This window comes from Serinus canaria, chromosome 1 (genome assembly GCF_022539315.1).
Source record: "Serinus canaria isolate serCan28SL12 chromosome 1, serCan2020, whole genome shotgun sequence".
Classification (NCBI taxonomy): Eukaryota; Metazoa; Chordata; class Aves; order Passeriformes; family Fringillidae; genus Serinus; species Serinus canaria.
Genome location: NC_066313.1, coordinates 50,911,118 through 50,927,501, shown reverse-complemented (window position 1 = coordinate 50,927,501; position 16,384 = coordinate 50,911,118). Strand labels below are relative to the sequence as shown.

The following is a 16,384-nucleotide window of genomic DNA, read 5'->3' as shown; positions in this document are numbered from 1 at the left end:
CCCATCGTGGGCCAGCACAGAGCAGAGAGTTGCTGTCTCCAGGAAAAACCATGTCCCTTTAGGAAAAGTGATAAGGACCAACAGCAGAAGGGCTGACTGACTCAGCCCAGCCAGGGGAGCATCTCTTCAGGCATGGAATGCTCAAGTCAGAGCTGCAGTAACTGGTCTGAGAACAGGCCAGGCACCAACACCCAGAGTGATTTAATTTACTGCAATCCTTAATGGATCCTCTAGCTGATCAGGGGACTGCAGCTTCAAGGTTTCTAGGGTGGAAATCCTGGGAATCTGTAAAATAAAAGGGTCAGAAACGCCAAGATGGAAAAGGCAGGTCAAAATCTTATCACATTTTCCTTCCTACTCATAGGAAGGCAAGCAAGGGAAAGTAAAAACATGGAAGACAGAGTCAGTAAGTCAAATATTTTTATTTATGTCCTTTCTTATTTATGACCATTGGTCATTAACTTTAATTGCACAGACCAAAATTAGCGATTGACTTTAATTTTCCTAAACTACAACTTTTATAGCTTTTGCATTTTTACCAAGAGAAGACAAAATAATGAGTAAGTCTCTACATGGAATCAAAGATAGGAAGCAACTTGTTACTAATCCTCATGCAAGCTACTGATTTTGGGAAACTGAGGTTGAGTGTTATTTCAGGAAAAAGTTCACTCTTATGAGTATGCTCATCTCAAGCTAATTTAGTCCTTTCACAACTGATGTAATTTTCATGTATTAGATAATAATTACAGGCGTATTAAGCAATATTAACATTATTAAACAACAATGAACAGCCGCCTGAAGGTATAATATGGCAATGCAATATCTCAGTAATATAAGGAGACTTACCTGGTAATTTTCCATTAGAGCTTTTCTAAGCTTCGGGAATTTTTTGTTTTACAGGTCTAGAGATTTTGAACTGAGTAAATGTAACATTCATATTTACAGAAAGATTTATGCCTGGCTCAAGAACTCCAGGGACACTTACGCTTTCTATGCCAACAAATTACTCCCATTTGGAAAAGGAGCTATTGCTTTATTGTGGCATTACCACAGAAGCTGCTTTCTGAGCGCACTGAATGCATTTTGTGCAATGAGTCTTCCAAGAGGCTAAAATGTATTGCTGCTGCTCTTTATGTCTTGCTCTTTTGCAAGCATACACTAAGCTGCAGACTTGGCTGCCGCTAAGTATGCATTTTATATGTGGACTATTAATACTAATAAAAGTAAAATAAGTTATTCAATATGAATGACTGCTCTTCTCCCCCTTGATGTACATAAAATAAGCCACATATAATATGAGACTAAACTCAGGTGACTGTAATAACTCTGTGGCACTCCTACAGTAACAAGAGAAGAAAAAGTGAAATGCTTCCAGCAAAACAGTTCGCTTAAATTATCCTTTAAAAACAAATGAATTAAAAAAACAGTCACAAATCCATTTTACTAACTTTTTGTTTCCGGAAGGTTTCTCTTTAACAATACTTTTCTAAAAAATAACTATGTTTAAGGAATTCACAGATAATTATCACAAGACCCAAAGGAGAACAAATATCCTACTTACTTATTTTCCTCTTTTCCTGGAAGTAGAAGTCCCTTAAACCATAACTCTGTAATATCAGAGCTTCTACAAAGGGAAACTTCAGCTTGCACCAGAGGAGGGAAATGAAAGCTTCACTTACGGCTTTCTATGCATCAGGCTGGGACATCTACTCACCCCAGCTCTCCCAGATAAATCCCAAGTCATGTAGATGATGAAAATCTCGTGGTGGATTATGAACTGAGTAAATACTTGTACTAGAGCAGATGGACTTTCTCCGTACATAAAAACAAACAAAACAAAAATCATGTACACGTGAGGGAGGAATGGCCATACTGCTGTGCAAACCACTTTCCTAACCTACATTGTTACTGGTCCCAGCCTAAGGAGATCGACATGTTTCAACTGATCCAAAGATTCTTACTGAAAGCAATTGCACTAAACCAAAATTCTTCCAGTAAAACAGAATTATAAAAATAATTTAAAGCATAAACTTCCAGGTTATGTACAAGCATGTAGGTCAAACATTTCTTTTCCTGACAGAAAACACCAGATAGTATATTGCAGAAAAACTACACAAGTTTTGCCTCAAAGATTTTATCAACAGGATTTGCAAAAGAGCATCAAGTACTCTGAAATTATTTACGAATTGCAAAGTGATGCATGAGTCATTCAAACTGTACCAGTTGTATTAAAATTTCAGTTATCGGTGTTTACTGATGGCAGGCTGAGAAAAAGAGTGAGAGAACAGACAATAGAGCAAATAAAAATATTTGTGAGGTCATAACAGACACTGGTTAAACCTGCAGTTGAAAGTATTATGTACAGCAAGGAAAAAAGCTTTTCTCCTTTTTCAAAGAGATTGCACATTGTCAAGGTCCACTTCCATCAGAGAAATACATTAAAATAATTTTCAATCTATATTCTATTTTCCGGCCTGTTTAAAGTATTCAAAGACACAGGAAAGACTAGACTTCTGCCAAGCAGATTAAAGAAAATTGCATTCTTACGTATTTTAACTATACAGTTACACATCCGGATTCAAAGCAGAAAAATAATTCAATGCAAATACTCAAGAAATTCAGAATTATGGATTCTGATTAATTTGGGGGATGCAAGACTATGAAAGGAGTGCCTGAACTTGATGAGGAGATCTGTGTAGGATGGTTTCTGGATCCTTGTATTCATTTGAGGGATCCATCACAGCTGCATATAACTCACTGTAAGCTCTGCAGACGAGTTCTGTTGACTGTTTTATTATCTGCTCTCTAAAAACCAAAAGAAAATAACATAATTTGCAATTTGTAGGGAATATAACTGTACTACAAACAAGGAATTAAAGATATACATTAAAAATAAACATTAAAAATTAAAAAAAGAGGGCGTTTTCTCTCATTGTATCATACACAGATAAAATCACACATGTGACCTGATAACCAAGACAGGAGCTTCTTTATTTCTACAGTCAAGCAAAATCTAATAGAAGGATTTAATTTGCATACATCAATTTCCCACCTGCACTCGCCCATATCTTTTAAAAGACTGATAAACTTAGTGATCTAGCTTCTACCTCCAGTGGCTTCTCACTGTGTTTGTAAATACACACTTTTTTTTCATCTACCAGCAAATATATTCTACTTGCTTTATCTTGATAGCAAGATGCCATTATGATTCCATAACCAGACAAAAACTAGTGATAGTGGTCAGAGATTTAAAACACAACCTTTTACAGACAATGCTATGAAGTCTAAATCCTATTATTTTTTCTGGAGATAAATGAGTAACAATGCAGAGACTGAATGCTAAATTTAACTGGAGAGTTTAGTATTTTTTAAAGACAACCTAATAATTTTATTTTACACTGCCCATTGAACCAGTTTACTTTAATCATCATGGTGATGGTGCTTACAGTAGCAGATGAATTTTTATCTATTAGGAACAGCAGTTGCAACTATTTTACAGCCAAACCCATGCAACAGGAACTCCAGCAGAAGCTGAAGAAACCAAGGTAACCACAGATTCAGCCCTGCTGTAATATGCAGCAGAGAAACAAAGACAACAAAACTGCATCCACTAAAATCAGGGCTGAATTCACAGACTGTTGGGAATTGACAAGTTAAAAAAATTTCAAAGATCAAGTACAAAAATCTTAGTCTTTACAGGAAACATTAAGGAACAGTAGCTACGAGAAAGCAGATTAGAAGACCAAACCTGCATTTTATTCTGACACAGTATCCAGTTTTTTTATACATAGCCTCAACTGCCAGTACTACTAGGTCATTAGAATACCTGTCCTTATAATAGCAAATTTAAACCCGCTATTATAAGTGAAATATATTCAGGTTGTGTTCAGGTAAGACAACTGTCTCTGACCTCAGCTTGGGATCACTAAGGTACTGTAACATGACAATCTTTTATGAAAGCACTGCACACTGAATTTGTGTAGAATTAATGCACCAAATGAAAAAATAAAAGAGTTTGTTAAAATATTCAGAGAACAGAACAGAATCACATGTGTTGTTCAATCAAATAATGTCAGTGTCATTAATCAGTACATTAGGATTTCAGTTGCCATAACAACGTGATACATTTATTACTAACACAAATGGCAGCACTTGCTAAAAATAGTAATTCCAGCATTCAGTTTCTGTGATCCAACAAGAATGAAAAGAGCTTTTCAAGACCAACAACCATATGAATTCATAGCTTAAGGCTTTTTAAATGAGTGAAGGAATTTGAAAGACAAGAGCATGCACTGGTAATGTGGGAAGGAATGTTCTTCACAGTTGCAAAGCTTAAATTATATTGCCCATGAGTATATAAAACACTGGTCCCTCATCAAAGCATGTAGTCTGATTCTGAGAACCAAAGCCCTCATAGGTTACAGATCTCCATTATCTGATTTCAGGAAAAATGTCTTTAAAATTGAAAATTTCAACTACTACAGCGAGGGATTAAAATTATAGCACTGGTTAAACGTTCTGCTTGAATTTTGAGAAAAATCAGAATTTTCAAGGCTTATTTACTATCAGAAATATTGACTATCAACACTGATTCTACAAGCATCTCTGGAAACGGGTATTTTAATTTCAGAAGGATTGCTTGTGTTTACAGCTAGTTGTTTGAAGGCTAATGGGCTAACTGAGTTATTTTGTTTTCATTCTGAGCAGAACTTGACCTATAGCACTGATTATAGCAGTAATAACTTCTGCACGTTAGTTGAGTTGAAGCAGCTATAGCAATCACCCTCACAAAAGGCTTCCCTCTTACCTCTCAACTGTCCACTGCTGCAAGATGATATGAATTCAGCTTAACATGTGCTGAGAGGTTTAAAAAGCTTATCAATGGGATAAGGCTAAGAGTGCCTACATAACAACTTTATCTTGGTTCCTCTGACAGAAGGATTAATTAAGTTCAAGTAATTTCACTGTGCCAGTCATTATGGTAGCACAGAGTCTACCTCTTAAAATTGCCTCTGTGTTAGCAATGAAAACTTGAGGCTTTCAAAATACCTTTACTGTCATTATGATTTTTGAATAGACCTACACTTAAGAAAATATATTAAGAGCTAAAATACAGGTTTAATGCTCTGACACTGAGAAGCAGAAATTGTGATATTTCAATGACATTACTGGTCAAGCCACCCTGTTTGATCTGTACAGAGAGTGGAGATCTCCCACAACAGGGTCAGCTCAGCCAGCTGAGCTGTGGGAATGGTAGATCTGGCAGAGACACTCACTGCCAGCTGAAAAACACCAGCATTCCCTGTGGCCTGCCATGCTCCACCTGTATGGTGTGACACTGGAAGTAGTTGGATGAGGAGAACCTGAGCAATGCAGCACGACAACCTGGCAGCTGGACTAGCTGATCATTGTAGGTCCCTTCCAAACAAACTGTTCTATTCAATTCCCAACAATAATTATTTTTCCCTTGACACATCCTTTTTTAATTGCAAGATGCTGTAATACAACCCCACTGAGGACAAGCACTAGTAATGAAACTCCAAATACTGTTAGATTATGTAAAATGTGATGCATTTGTCTCAGTTTCTGGTATATTCAGTTATCTGCATTCTTCACAAAGTGTGAAAAACAATGTCAAGGAAAGTTTTTGATCAGTGTAACATAATTCTCTGAGTTTAAGTACTACAGAAAGTCTTCATGTGGTTCACATTTAATTGGAAAGAAATTCGTGGCACTTTACCTAGCCTTAGGGTTCAGTTATATTCAAAAAACAAGGTAAGAGATAGATAATAAAGTTCTTACTTCCATACTTCAAAGAAGAAATCTCTAAAAAAAATACATTAGGTGAAAAGTAAAATAATCTCAGCAAAATATTCTATGAGACAGAATGCCAATATTCTACAGCAGAAGACAACAAAGGTGAAAATTCTAGAACTGACAAAGCAGTGGGGATAAAAGAAAACTTGGAGAATTATATATTTCACCTGTCTTAGGAAAGCTTACAAAATAGTTCTAAACCAATTTACAACTAATTTGACAAAAAAACTGCTGATACAGCAGAATATGTTCAAAATGTAATTCTTCTTGATGGTGTCTCTTAAATCAAAGGTAACTACTTCAGAAAGTTACAGAATTAGATACTCTTCACTGCTTGTTCAAAAAGAGGAGAGTCAGAACACAACTGAATTGTGACCTGAAGGACAATGCAAATATCATCACCACTGATAACCTGAATTCTCATAATGATTCACTAAAACCTAATCAAATTCGTCTTTGTGATTGTGATCATTATTCAGGCATAACAGAAATTCAGAGGCAAGGTACTTACTTCACAGTGGCACTCAGAAGGAAATTCAGCTGGGACATTAACAGACTGTCTGGAGCAGACAGATAGCGATCAAACTGAGCCTGTGAGAGGAGAATGTGGGATCAGCATTGCTATGGGATCAACACCTTGCTAAATACAAGAAAAAAGGTAAAGCCACAATTTCTGAAAAAATCAGTGATTACATTAAAAGACACAACTTAATTGTCCAAAACAAATTATTGACTTCAGTACTTCTGCCACCAAAATTTTCTTTTTGACTCTGAGGCATATGAGTGGAGGACAAATAATGAGAATCCAGCTTCTATAATTATCCATCTAAGCTTCCTATGCATCTGGTGCAGGTACTTATACATCACTGAAGATCACATCGAGTCTATTCGATGCAGAGGGAATACAAGACAGCTTCAGAGCTATCTACTGTCTACTGTGTCCAAATTAGACACGTTGCTTGATTCTTTTTGCATGTTTCCTTTTACTTTTTGGCAGGGAGTTGCTGCTTATGCTGGGAAAAAATAAAGAGCAAATCCTTCACTTCAGTCTTCTTGAACTGCTTCTAAGCTTACTTCTCTTTCTCACAGAATATAGTGATAAGAAGAGCAGTGCTTTGATTCTAAGAAAAAACATTACTCCTGTCTTCAACAGGAGTTGAAGTCAATCAGAAAAATTGTGGCTGCTCCATTCCTGGCAGTGTTCATGGCCAGGCTGGATGGAGTTTTAAGCAACCTGGTCTAGTGGAAAGTACTCCTAGCCTATGGCAGGAAAGTTGGAAGAAGATGGTCCCTTAAGGTCTGTTCCAACCCAAACCATTCTGTGACTGTGTGGTCAAATGAGTGACTACTGAGAAGATGAAACCAGGTCTCTCACAGGTGAAATCACAAGGAACACAGAACACATATTACACTTAGAAGCATTTTAATTAGATAGTGAGAGGAAAAATTCTTATCAGGAATGTCATCAAATATTGAACAGATTATCCAAAAAACCTGTATTATCTCCATCCTTGGAATTACTCACTAAGACAAGGCCCTAAGTAAGTTTATCTAATGATGGCAACCTTCCTGTTCATTCATTCATTGAATGAATATTCTCAAGCTGGTAAATCCTAAAATTGACTCATCATATAAACATAGACAAAAATGAGTAATGAAGTCACAGTTCTTACAAATTAAGTTTTTGGGGTTTTCTGTCCTTGTATGGAAAGCAAGGGAGCTTTGCTGAGAAGGGTATGAACTTAACAAGCACTGCGTTTGAAAGCATGTATGAACAACTTAAAAGGCTGGAACCTGGAAAACTTTCAAACATAAATGGGAGGCAGTGAGTCTGCCTACAAGTACTCCCCCCCCAGTCTAAATTCTGAGAAGACAATAGATTAGGCTGATAGTTGGGATTTATGTGGGTTTGATTTCAGCATACTTGGTTCCATTCTGGTTAAAGTGTGCTCACAGAAGAAGCTGTTAAGTAATGAAAAAAATAAACCAGCCGGATTCTTCTCTTAACGATTCAAGGGAAATTATTATGTACCACTACAGAGAACAGTGTTATTTATATATAATTTAAAGAGAAGGTCACCAAGCTGCAGCCTTTAAATTTGTTGTTAGTCTATGAGACCATGATAAATAGAAGATATTTTAAATGCAAAATTCCTAAGTTTTAATAAGGATGCATGCTGATCTGAGTAGACCACCGAGTGCTCTGTTCATCCAACCAGCTTGGAAATTGCTGGTTTAAATCCTGAACAGAAAAAAATGGGTCACACTATCACAGTTGGGATGCAAGCAACATACAAGTTTTTTAAAAAACCTTTTAAAATCTCCTTTGTTTTCATGGGTGTGTACATACACTGCTGTATGAGCAGGCCTTTACTGTTAAACTTTTAGAATAAAGCTAAATTTGGCTAAGCAAGAAGAGTGAGAGATTATACATTATTGCCTACTGAACTGTGGTATTGCTATCTCTATGCAAAATAGCCTTCACACACTCTAAGAAAAAATACCAGCTGATAATTTGCTTTAAAATATATTGTAGCTTCCAACTTGAAAAAGCCATAACTGTGACATATACCCAGAATCTAACTTCTGAGTAAAGCTGAACTATTTGCATAAAATCAAAGCCTTAGGACTAAGATTATAAATGATAGCAGAACCTATATTTCAAAGCATAGAGGCAAAAAAAGAAACTTTGGTGATTAAAACTAATTAGAGCTAAGTATTTGCTTTTAGCAATTTAAGATGACTCATGGGACAGCATTCTTCTAAGTAAAGATCTACTTCTCAAGGCTTAGAAAATAATATTCTACTACTACCTCTTCAGAAATAATTTATGTATTTATTACTGCAAGTGGTCAAATTACTACAAATGAAGAAAGTATTCCCAGGCATGCAATTCATCTATTCTTAAAGAGTAGGACTGATTAGATGAATATCTTCTACTACAGATAAATACCTTCTAATCACATAATTAACAGTATTCTTTACCATGTCACAGCATCACCACCATAATACGAAAGTTATAAATGCTTACCATTGCAACCTTCAGGGACACGGAATCCATACTTGACAAATTTGAAAGAGGACCCTAAGAATCCATAAGCAAACAAGGGGATAAAAAAAGGTCATACTGGCATATAGAAAAAGATAAATAATAAAGTCTACAATCGGTTCAGTAGTTAATTTTTATTTGGTCCTGCTACAGGATCTTAAATGTTTGGAAACTCACCATTTCAGTATTGAAATGCTGTTAACAGCTCATTTGTATTCTACCACTTCCTTAAGTTAAAAGCTGAGAATACGAAATTCTCAACATGTCTTTTCAAAACCTTTTCTTCCTTCTTCACCATTAAATAAAGCCAAAAATAGCCTTCCACAAGGTCTAGAATTAAAACTGAACTGCAAACTGGCTACATCCCTTTGGTAATCTGGACTTAAAAGGCAACAACTTTGCTCTATCTGTTCTTAGACCATGAAGAATTCAGACCAGCTTCCCAGTAAACCTTCTGTGCTGGTATGGCAGCACAATGCACAAATGCTCCTTAACCCCCTAGCAAATTCTGAGACATCACCACCTCTGCAGCCAGGCAGCTGTACAGAGAGAAATGAAAATTGCTACATCCCATTAACAACCAGCCCTAGTCAACTTGAAATTGGTTTTAAAACAGGAGCTAGGCTCGTGAATAGAAAACCAAATTGAATTATTAATCAGATTATTTATAAATTTATTTACTCATCTTTATACATAAAAATCTGTTGAGTTTAGACACTTTATGCAAAATTATTAGCTGAGGAAACAACATAAAGCTTCCCAACAGAGTTCTGCTTTCTCCAGAAAACACAATTTTTTAATTCTACAAAAGATCGCAAAAGGACAGCTGAAGGGAAGAAGGGCTGTATTAACACCTACCACACTGCAACTGTGCTTCACAAGAAAGGGAGAGCGTGAGCTCTGAATTCCAGCTTTCAGCTCCTCTAAGAAATCTCAAGTTTTCACTTTGAGAATCTCACTGTCTTGGTACTAGAATAGCTACAGCAACAAATAAAGGCGAAAGAAGAAACTATTTCAAACTACTACTAAACTCATCTGCCAGTTTTCCACAGAAGAAAAAAAGCAGCAATTACCAAATGCATGCAGCTATCTATGGACTCCATGCGTGGAAGCAATGAAGAAGCTGAATGCTGCTTACATACACAGCAAGTCTAATATGTCCTAGGTGCCATGGGATTGCAGTTATTCAGACCCAGAGTGTACAAGACAGGACTGTTGCACACCAACCCTGCTAGGCCTGCTGAACACACAGTAAAAAAAGCTGTAGCTGCAAGGTGTCTGCATCTGATAGTCCTGGTCGTAGTGAAAAACCAACATTACTGGACCTTTGCTTTCAGAGAAAGGTCAATTTGCAAAAACATTAATGCTAAGATTCTACTAGCTGGCAAGTGTGTGGTACCCCCTCAACAAGTATATTCTGTAAGCTCACCTGCTCTGGCTTGTGCTGCTGCAGAGCGTTATAAATGTAACTCAGACCAGCTCTCGTTAGCACGTAGGAAGCTTGCTCATTTATGAGTGTATCTAAATGAGCTTCAATCTGAAATGTTAAGCATAAGGTATTTATAAAGAGTGTGTAAGAATATTAAATGTAACAAGTTCTGGGGTTAAAACATCTAGAAACACAAATAAGAAGAAAAAAATACACAAATAAGGAGAATGATCAACAAGCAAGGAGATACTACAAATACATACAGCATAATTATTTTATCCATTTAACAACTTTCATATTACAAGCAACCAATAATAAAAATGCAGAGAATTCTTTCATGTCTGACTAACAAAAAACCTATTTTTTTGTATTTGTAAATATACCACCACCAAAAATGAAGATTGTAGCTTTGATCTTAACAATTCCTACATAATTTTATTTTGCTACAATTCTTTGAAAGTATGTGATAAAAACCATTCCATTCTTATTGAAAATACTGACAATAACATGGCAGTTTTACAGTAAACAAGAAACAGTCTTTCAAAAGGAAAATAAAACTGAAACTAAATCATACTCAGAATTGATTTTAAATCCAATACTGATAAACATGTATTTGAAAAAAAGTCAACCGAAAACACAACAGACAATGAAATTACAGTTATCTGCCTTGTTTTAATTATCTTCACATGAAAAAAACTTGTATTTTACATTCTTAATACAACATTTACTTTGCAGGAAAACCTAATGTCTAAATCCAGTCACAATAGCAGCAATCATTTTTCAGTTTGAGCAGTCTCAGAAAGACATTTGGGTACATATACATTATTACTTCACTTTTACAAATAACTACCCCACAAACTTTTCTTCCAATCCTAAAGAAAAGGAAAAAATTATAATATATTAAAGTCTACTAAAATGTAAGACTCTTTTGTCTGATACTTGAAGAGTTCACGTTTTTACTTCCTAAAATTGTTTAGAAGAATACACTTCCTTTTTAAATCAGAAAGGAAATCTTAGTATTTCAATTTGTAGTTTTTAACTGTTTTAGTGAGTTCTTTTTCTATGAAAAATGTTTCTCCTATTAAATATGCCATTCTAACTCCACTTGAATAACCTACTTATGTATAATCTTAAAGACTTTTTTTCAGTCTGTTCCTGTATTTGTAAAATGTTTGAAGAAAGTAAATGGTATTAAATGTGTAAGCTTCAGCTCTACTGCTTTTCTGAAGAATAAATCAATTGCAACATTTACTGCAAAAGGAACTCTGATAAAAGAAATCAGAAATATCCAGCCAGTTTGGTGAGGTTGTCTGCTTGTTTCAGAGGTAAAAAGTGCTAGAAATTCTGATTAGGATTAGAAAGTGAAAAATGGCTCTCAGCCAATCCTTGCTGATCCCTTCAAATTAGAATTTGTGACTTTTTTCAAGCCCCCCAGCTCCAAAGGCTCTCCTGAGATAAATTGCAGACACATTCCTCTAGCAAAATATAAATGGGCAGTGGCCAAGTTTTTTTAAGTCAACAGTTTCTAAATTTTGACTTCCATTACAAAACTGGACCACATATGAACTACTGTCCCAGGATGTGAGGGGAAACCAAACAAATGAGAAAAGAGAGGCAGAAAGCAGGACTGAAGCAGTAACTTCAGCTACACAATATACTAGTACAAAAGAGATGATGATCTAACAGTAGATGATCTAACTCTATGATGGAATATAGTCAGCCATTTGGCTGAGATTTCAATTTCTGTTTGCTTCTTCTCATACAGTTTGCAGATAAATATTAGAATGATTATGATAATGAAAATGTTCACTGGTCTGGGTTTATTTGCAACTAAACCAAACAAACCCAAATCCTGTACTAATTTTTTGTCTGTTTAAAATGAAAGATGCTATCTGCTTGTGTTCTCTGATAAGAAGCCCTCTTAGCCCATTTCTCTGATTTTGATATGTTTGCTTTGGGTTGATTTTAAGATAAATATGTTCACAGCACAACTTACAGTGTGCAAAAATCAGTAATAAATTCATTATCTTTTGGGGGTGCTAAAGCTTACCTGAAACTGCAACATCTCTAGACGTTTGTCAGTGAATTCAAAGAGAGCCAGAGTAGTCTTCATCATGTAAAGTGAATTTACCATGTAGGTTGCCATATCAGCTGTGCCCAAATTACTAGCAGACATAGTACACATCTGTAACAATGGGTCTAGCACACAAGACAGAACCTAAAATAGCAAGCACACAGAAAAGAGGGAGGGGAGGGGAGAAAGGAAATCATGTCACACGAGGCTCTAACCTCATTCTGTCTTTATCACATATTTATTCCCCAAAGCAGAATAAAGAGGAATGAGAGTTTCCAACTGTGAAAGCAGTTTTCTACTGGATTTGTCAGCAGGTGATCACCTACCACAGTGATGGGAAAAGTATAAAAACCTGACAAGAACAGATTCCAGCCTAGCAGGAGGAAGAATAACCCAGATTAGATAATTGGTAATTGTGCAATCTTGAGGGTGTATTTACTTAATGGAGTAGTAATTGGATAACTGAATTTAGATACTGTGTTAAGAGTAGCACTCCATACTCAACTGTAATTATCCATATTGTTAGTCACCCTGTTATGCACATTACAAACTCTGGTTTCACAGAGAGCTCCAAAATGGGACCAGACAAAAAGATTAATGCTCCATCTACCTTTGTGCACTGAAGCTAACTAACACGTTCTTTTTTTGCCCCTCTCCCCCCTCTTCACACACACAAAGCAGTCAAACATTCTTGTACCTGCACAAAGTCAGCCTGACGGGCATCCAGTGGAATAACAGATGAGTCATGAGATGCCAGAACCTCCCGGAGCAAGTTAAGTGTCTGATTTAGAGCAGAGCTTGGGCCAAGATCAGGAGGTGGGAGCTCAACCTGAAGAACAAGATTATCTGTTTGTGGGGACTTTTATTAATCTCATTTACAGCAAATACCATCCAGTCTGTCAGCACAAATGCAATGAGCTAATAACGAAATTACAAATGGGCATACAGAGAAGAGCTTTAATTTGACACTGGACAAACCTAGCACATTTCAGACAATAACTGCCTGCAGCTTTCAGCATAACCATATAATTCAGTGCCAAACAAGCAACACTGAATTTCTCATTTCATTCAGACTATACCTACTTTACCATTTGGAGAAACCCAAACACTACTGGTTTAGGCAGTGAAAAAAAATACATTTACTAGATTAGGTGCCAAAGAGTAGCCACCTTGTTGGCACCACTGAGCTCACTTTGACCAGGACCTCCTGCAAACACTTCAGAACGCAGTGCAGGCAGAGCTCTGGGAGATGAGAGCCATGCTGCAGCAGTTCTTGACAAGACTGCACAGCTCCTGCGTTGCTGAGCATGAGAGCTGCAGTCACAAATGCAGCATTCTCAATCCCCAGCAAGCTCATACCTTGTGTACTGCCAGTACACAAATGAACTGCACACAAGCTAATTCATGTACACCTACATGAACTGCAATGAGACTACACAAACTGAAATGCGGGCCTATGCAAAGGTAAGAAGCAGGTAATGCAGATGTTTAAAAAAATAAAGAAGGAAAGTTTGTGTGTAATAGAGAAAAAAAAGTACTTTCCAAGTCAAATTATGAAAATGGGACCCCCTGAAATGGACTGAAACTCTATACTGTTTTAAACCCAGGCTCATATACTTTAGCCCTTCCTTTGAAACAGGCAAATACTCATTAAACACTTAACAAAACATTTGTAGAAAATCTAGCACCTCTTTTTCCCAACACACATTTCTTAGGTTCTACTCTAAACATAGCTGCAACTTTTTGTCTCCAATGCTGCCTCAAACTGGCTTCCTGCTGCCTCCAAATCCTTACTATCACCTCATTTCCTTCTGCCAACAATCCACTTCCCACCTTCCTCTGTTCTGCCCATGCAAGGGCAAACACAGATGTGGTTGGATCATGTGGGAGTAAGGAGACCCTCAGCAATACAGAGTAAGTTAAGGCTTAAATGCATAATCACTCCAAAAGGAGGTAGGGAGAAGTAAGTTTGGATGGAACTGGCCCATGTGAATCAGTCAGGGTATCTGGCCACAGCAGAGCAATGCAGCATGCACTTCTGCAGTGCTTTTAAGACTCCAGCTCTAAAGAAAAGGCAGCAGCTTTGGATGGGTCCAAGTCATGGGCAACATATTCCATAACTTCCCTAATGAGAAATACTGATGAATGCCATAGTAATATGGATGCTTGAATCTTAAAGTCAAAAACAAAAAAAAAAAAAAAAAAAAAGGGGCAGAGGCTGATGGCCAAAGAAACCAAGGAGAGCACATCAAATATTTTTAGAGCAGAACATTACACAGCCTTCTGGAAATGAATAAATATCTGATGAAAATGTCAGCAAAGAAATAAAAAACCATCTCTCTCTTTGAAACCAGGCCGAACTTTCACACTTGGTGCTCTGAAACGTTTGAGATACCATACATGTCCCCACACCGTTACTAAGACAGACTTAATGAAAACTTTTTTCATCCTTCTGAATAGAAAACGTTCCTCTATTCTCAATTTCCAAAAGAGAGTATACTGAACTCAAAGGACTAATGGAAAACTAAAACTAATAGGTTCAGAGAACAGTTGTTCAGCCCAAGCAGTCTTGAAAGCATGAAACACTAAAGTAACAGTAAGAGGCACTTTAAAAAGAGGCACTTACTCAGTGCCAATCAGCAGTAAAGTTTACTGAAATTTACACTGAATGACTTTTTCTTTCTTCTTGTTATTATTAGGGCTATTGATTGTGTCCTGAACACACCATTCTCAGACTTGAACTGGACCGTGTTCAGCAATACTTTGGCATTACTTTGAGATTAGAGATTGATGGAGTTTTCACTTCCAGCACACACACAGATCATGGCAATTATAATTTCAGGCTGCTTTGCACAGCATTTTTTATCTCCTGACGTAGCTAGTACTCAGAAGCTCTTAAATCAGCTTCATTTTTCCCTTGGCTGTTCCTTTACAGTCCACTGTCATCTAGGTAAGAGCAAGGAACAACAAAATGGAAGAAGAAAATATGGCAAGGAAAAAAAGATTTAGATCGCTAGATTTTATTTGGGTTACCCTGAAATTCCTGACTACTGCAATAGAGACAATATTATCAGCAAGTGGAAAGAGAATCAAACTAGCGCTATATTAATTTTGAAAATTCTAACTTTTGGCAAATGAAGACAAAGTGAGGGCTTTTTTTTCAAAATCAAAAAAGAAAATTTAAAAACAGACATTTCAAATTTATACAGGAACCTACGGACTCCAACTCATGAGCACTAATTCACTATCCTAATAAAAAAGTAATTGATGCCCTGAATGTTTTACAGGCACTAATAGATCATTATATTTTATCCCATTTCCAGAAAAATAGGTTTCAAATACACGCTGAGTTCTGCTTTTGAAGTACCTCTTTCAGATGCCAGCTAGACAGCAGCTAACTAAAACATGATTAGGGACTTTCTGCAGCAGCGAGTTCAACTGCATTAAAACATACTCTAATACAGTAATAAGTCTCTAATTTGTTTTGACTATCAGTTCGGTCATACAGAAATGATGCCATACAGCTCTTTAGGATTCAAAAAAACCCAAGAAGTGGCCCATTTTTAAAATCCAATATACAAAACTGAAATGAATTCTGAAATGAGTACTAAAAGTTGTACATAAGCTTTAGTACAAAAATTTCAATCTTCTTTTCAGCATATTAATCAGTGGGGAACAAGTACCAAGCCAGTAATCTTCCTCCAAACATAACAGAGCAGGTTCCTCTGTCTATGAGAGCAAGTAGCTCAAAGGATGTCTTATAGAATTTGACAAACAGCAAAGGAAAATACAGAAAAAAGAAAAGGCAGCATCAACAATGGAGAAGTGTGCATGCATGTATGTTGTTTCCCTTTCTCATTTACCGAAAAGGTCACATTTTAAAAAAAGGGCAAATCTTCTGAAAATACTGCACAGTTCATCAGAACTTTATATACTGCAATACTTTAAGTTAACAGTAACAATGCTCACGAAGGGAATGGAATACCTCCCACACAAGGAGAGGCTGTGCTCTGCC

The 16,384-nt window shown here is 36.6% G+C and overlaps 1 protein-coding gene across 2 annotated transcripts in view; it reads right to left on the bottom strand.

Moving 5' to 3' along the window:
• Nucleotides 1-403: 403 nt before the first annotated feature.
• Nucleotides 404-16,384, bottom strand: part of COG6 (component of oligomeric golgi complex 6) — a 55,621-nt gene continuing 39,640 nt past the window's right edge. For both annotated transcript variants that reach the window (XM_009102908.4, XM_030234506.2), the window contains exons 14-19: nucleotides 13,067-13,198; nucleotides 12,346-12,513; nucleotides 10,296-10,403; nucleotides 8,849-8,902; nucleotides 6,329-6,408; nucleotides 404-2,805 (exon numbers count right to left, since the gene is read on the bottom strand). In XM_009102908.4, coding sequence (XP_009101156.2) covers nucleotides 2,658-2,805; nucleotides 6,329-6,408; nucleotides 8,849-8,902; nucleotides 10,296-10,403; nucleotides 12,346-12,513; nucleotides 13,067-13,198 — 690 coding nt within the window. In that variant the 3' untranslated portion in view covers nucleotides 404-2,657. The remainder of the gene's footprint in view (nucleotides 2,806-6,328; nucleotides 6,409-8,848; nucleotides 8,903-10,295; nucleotides 10,404-12,345; nucleotides 12,514-13,066; nucleotides 13,199-16,384) is intronic.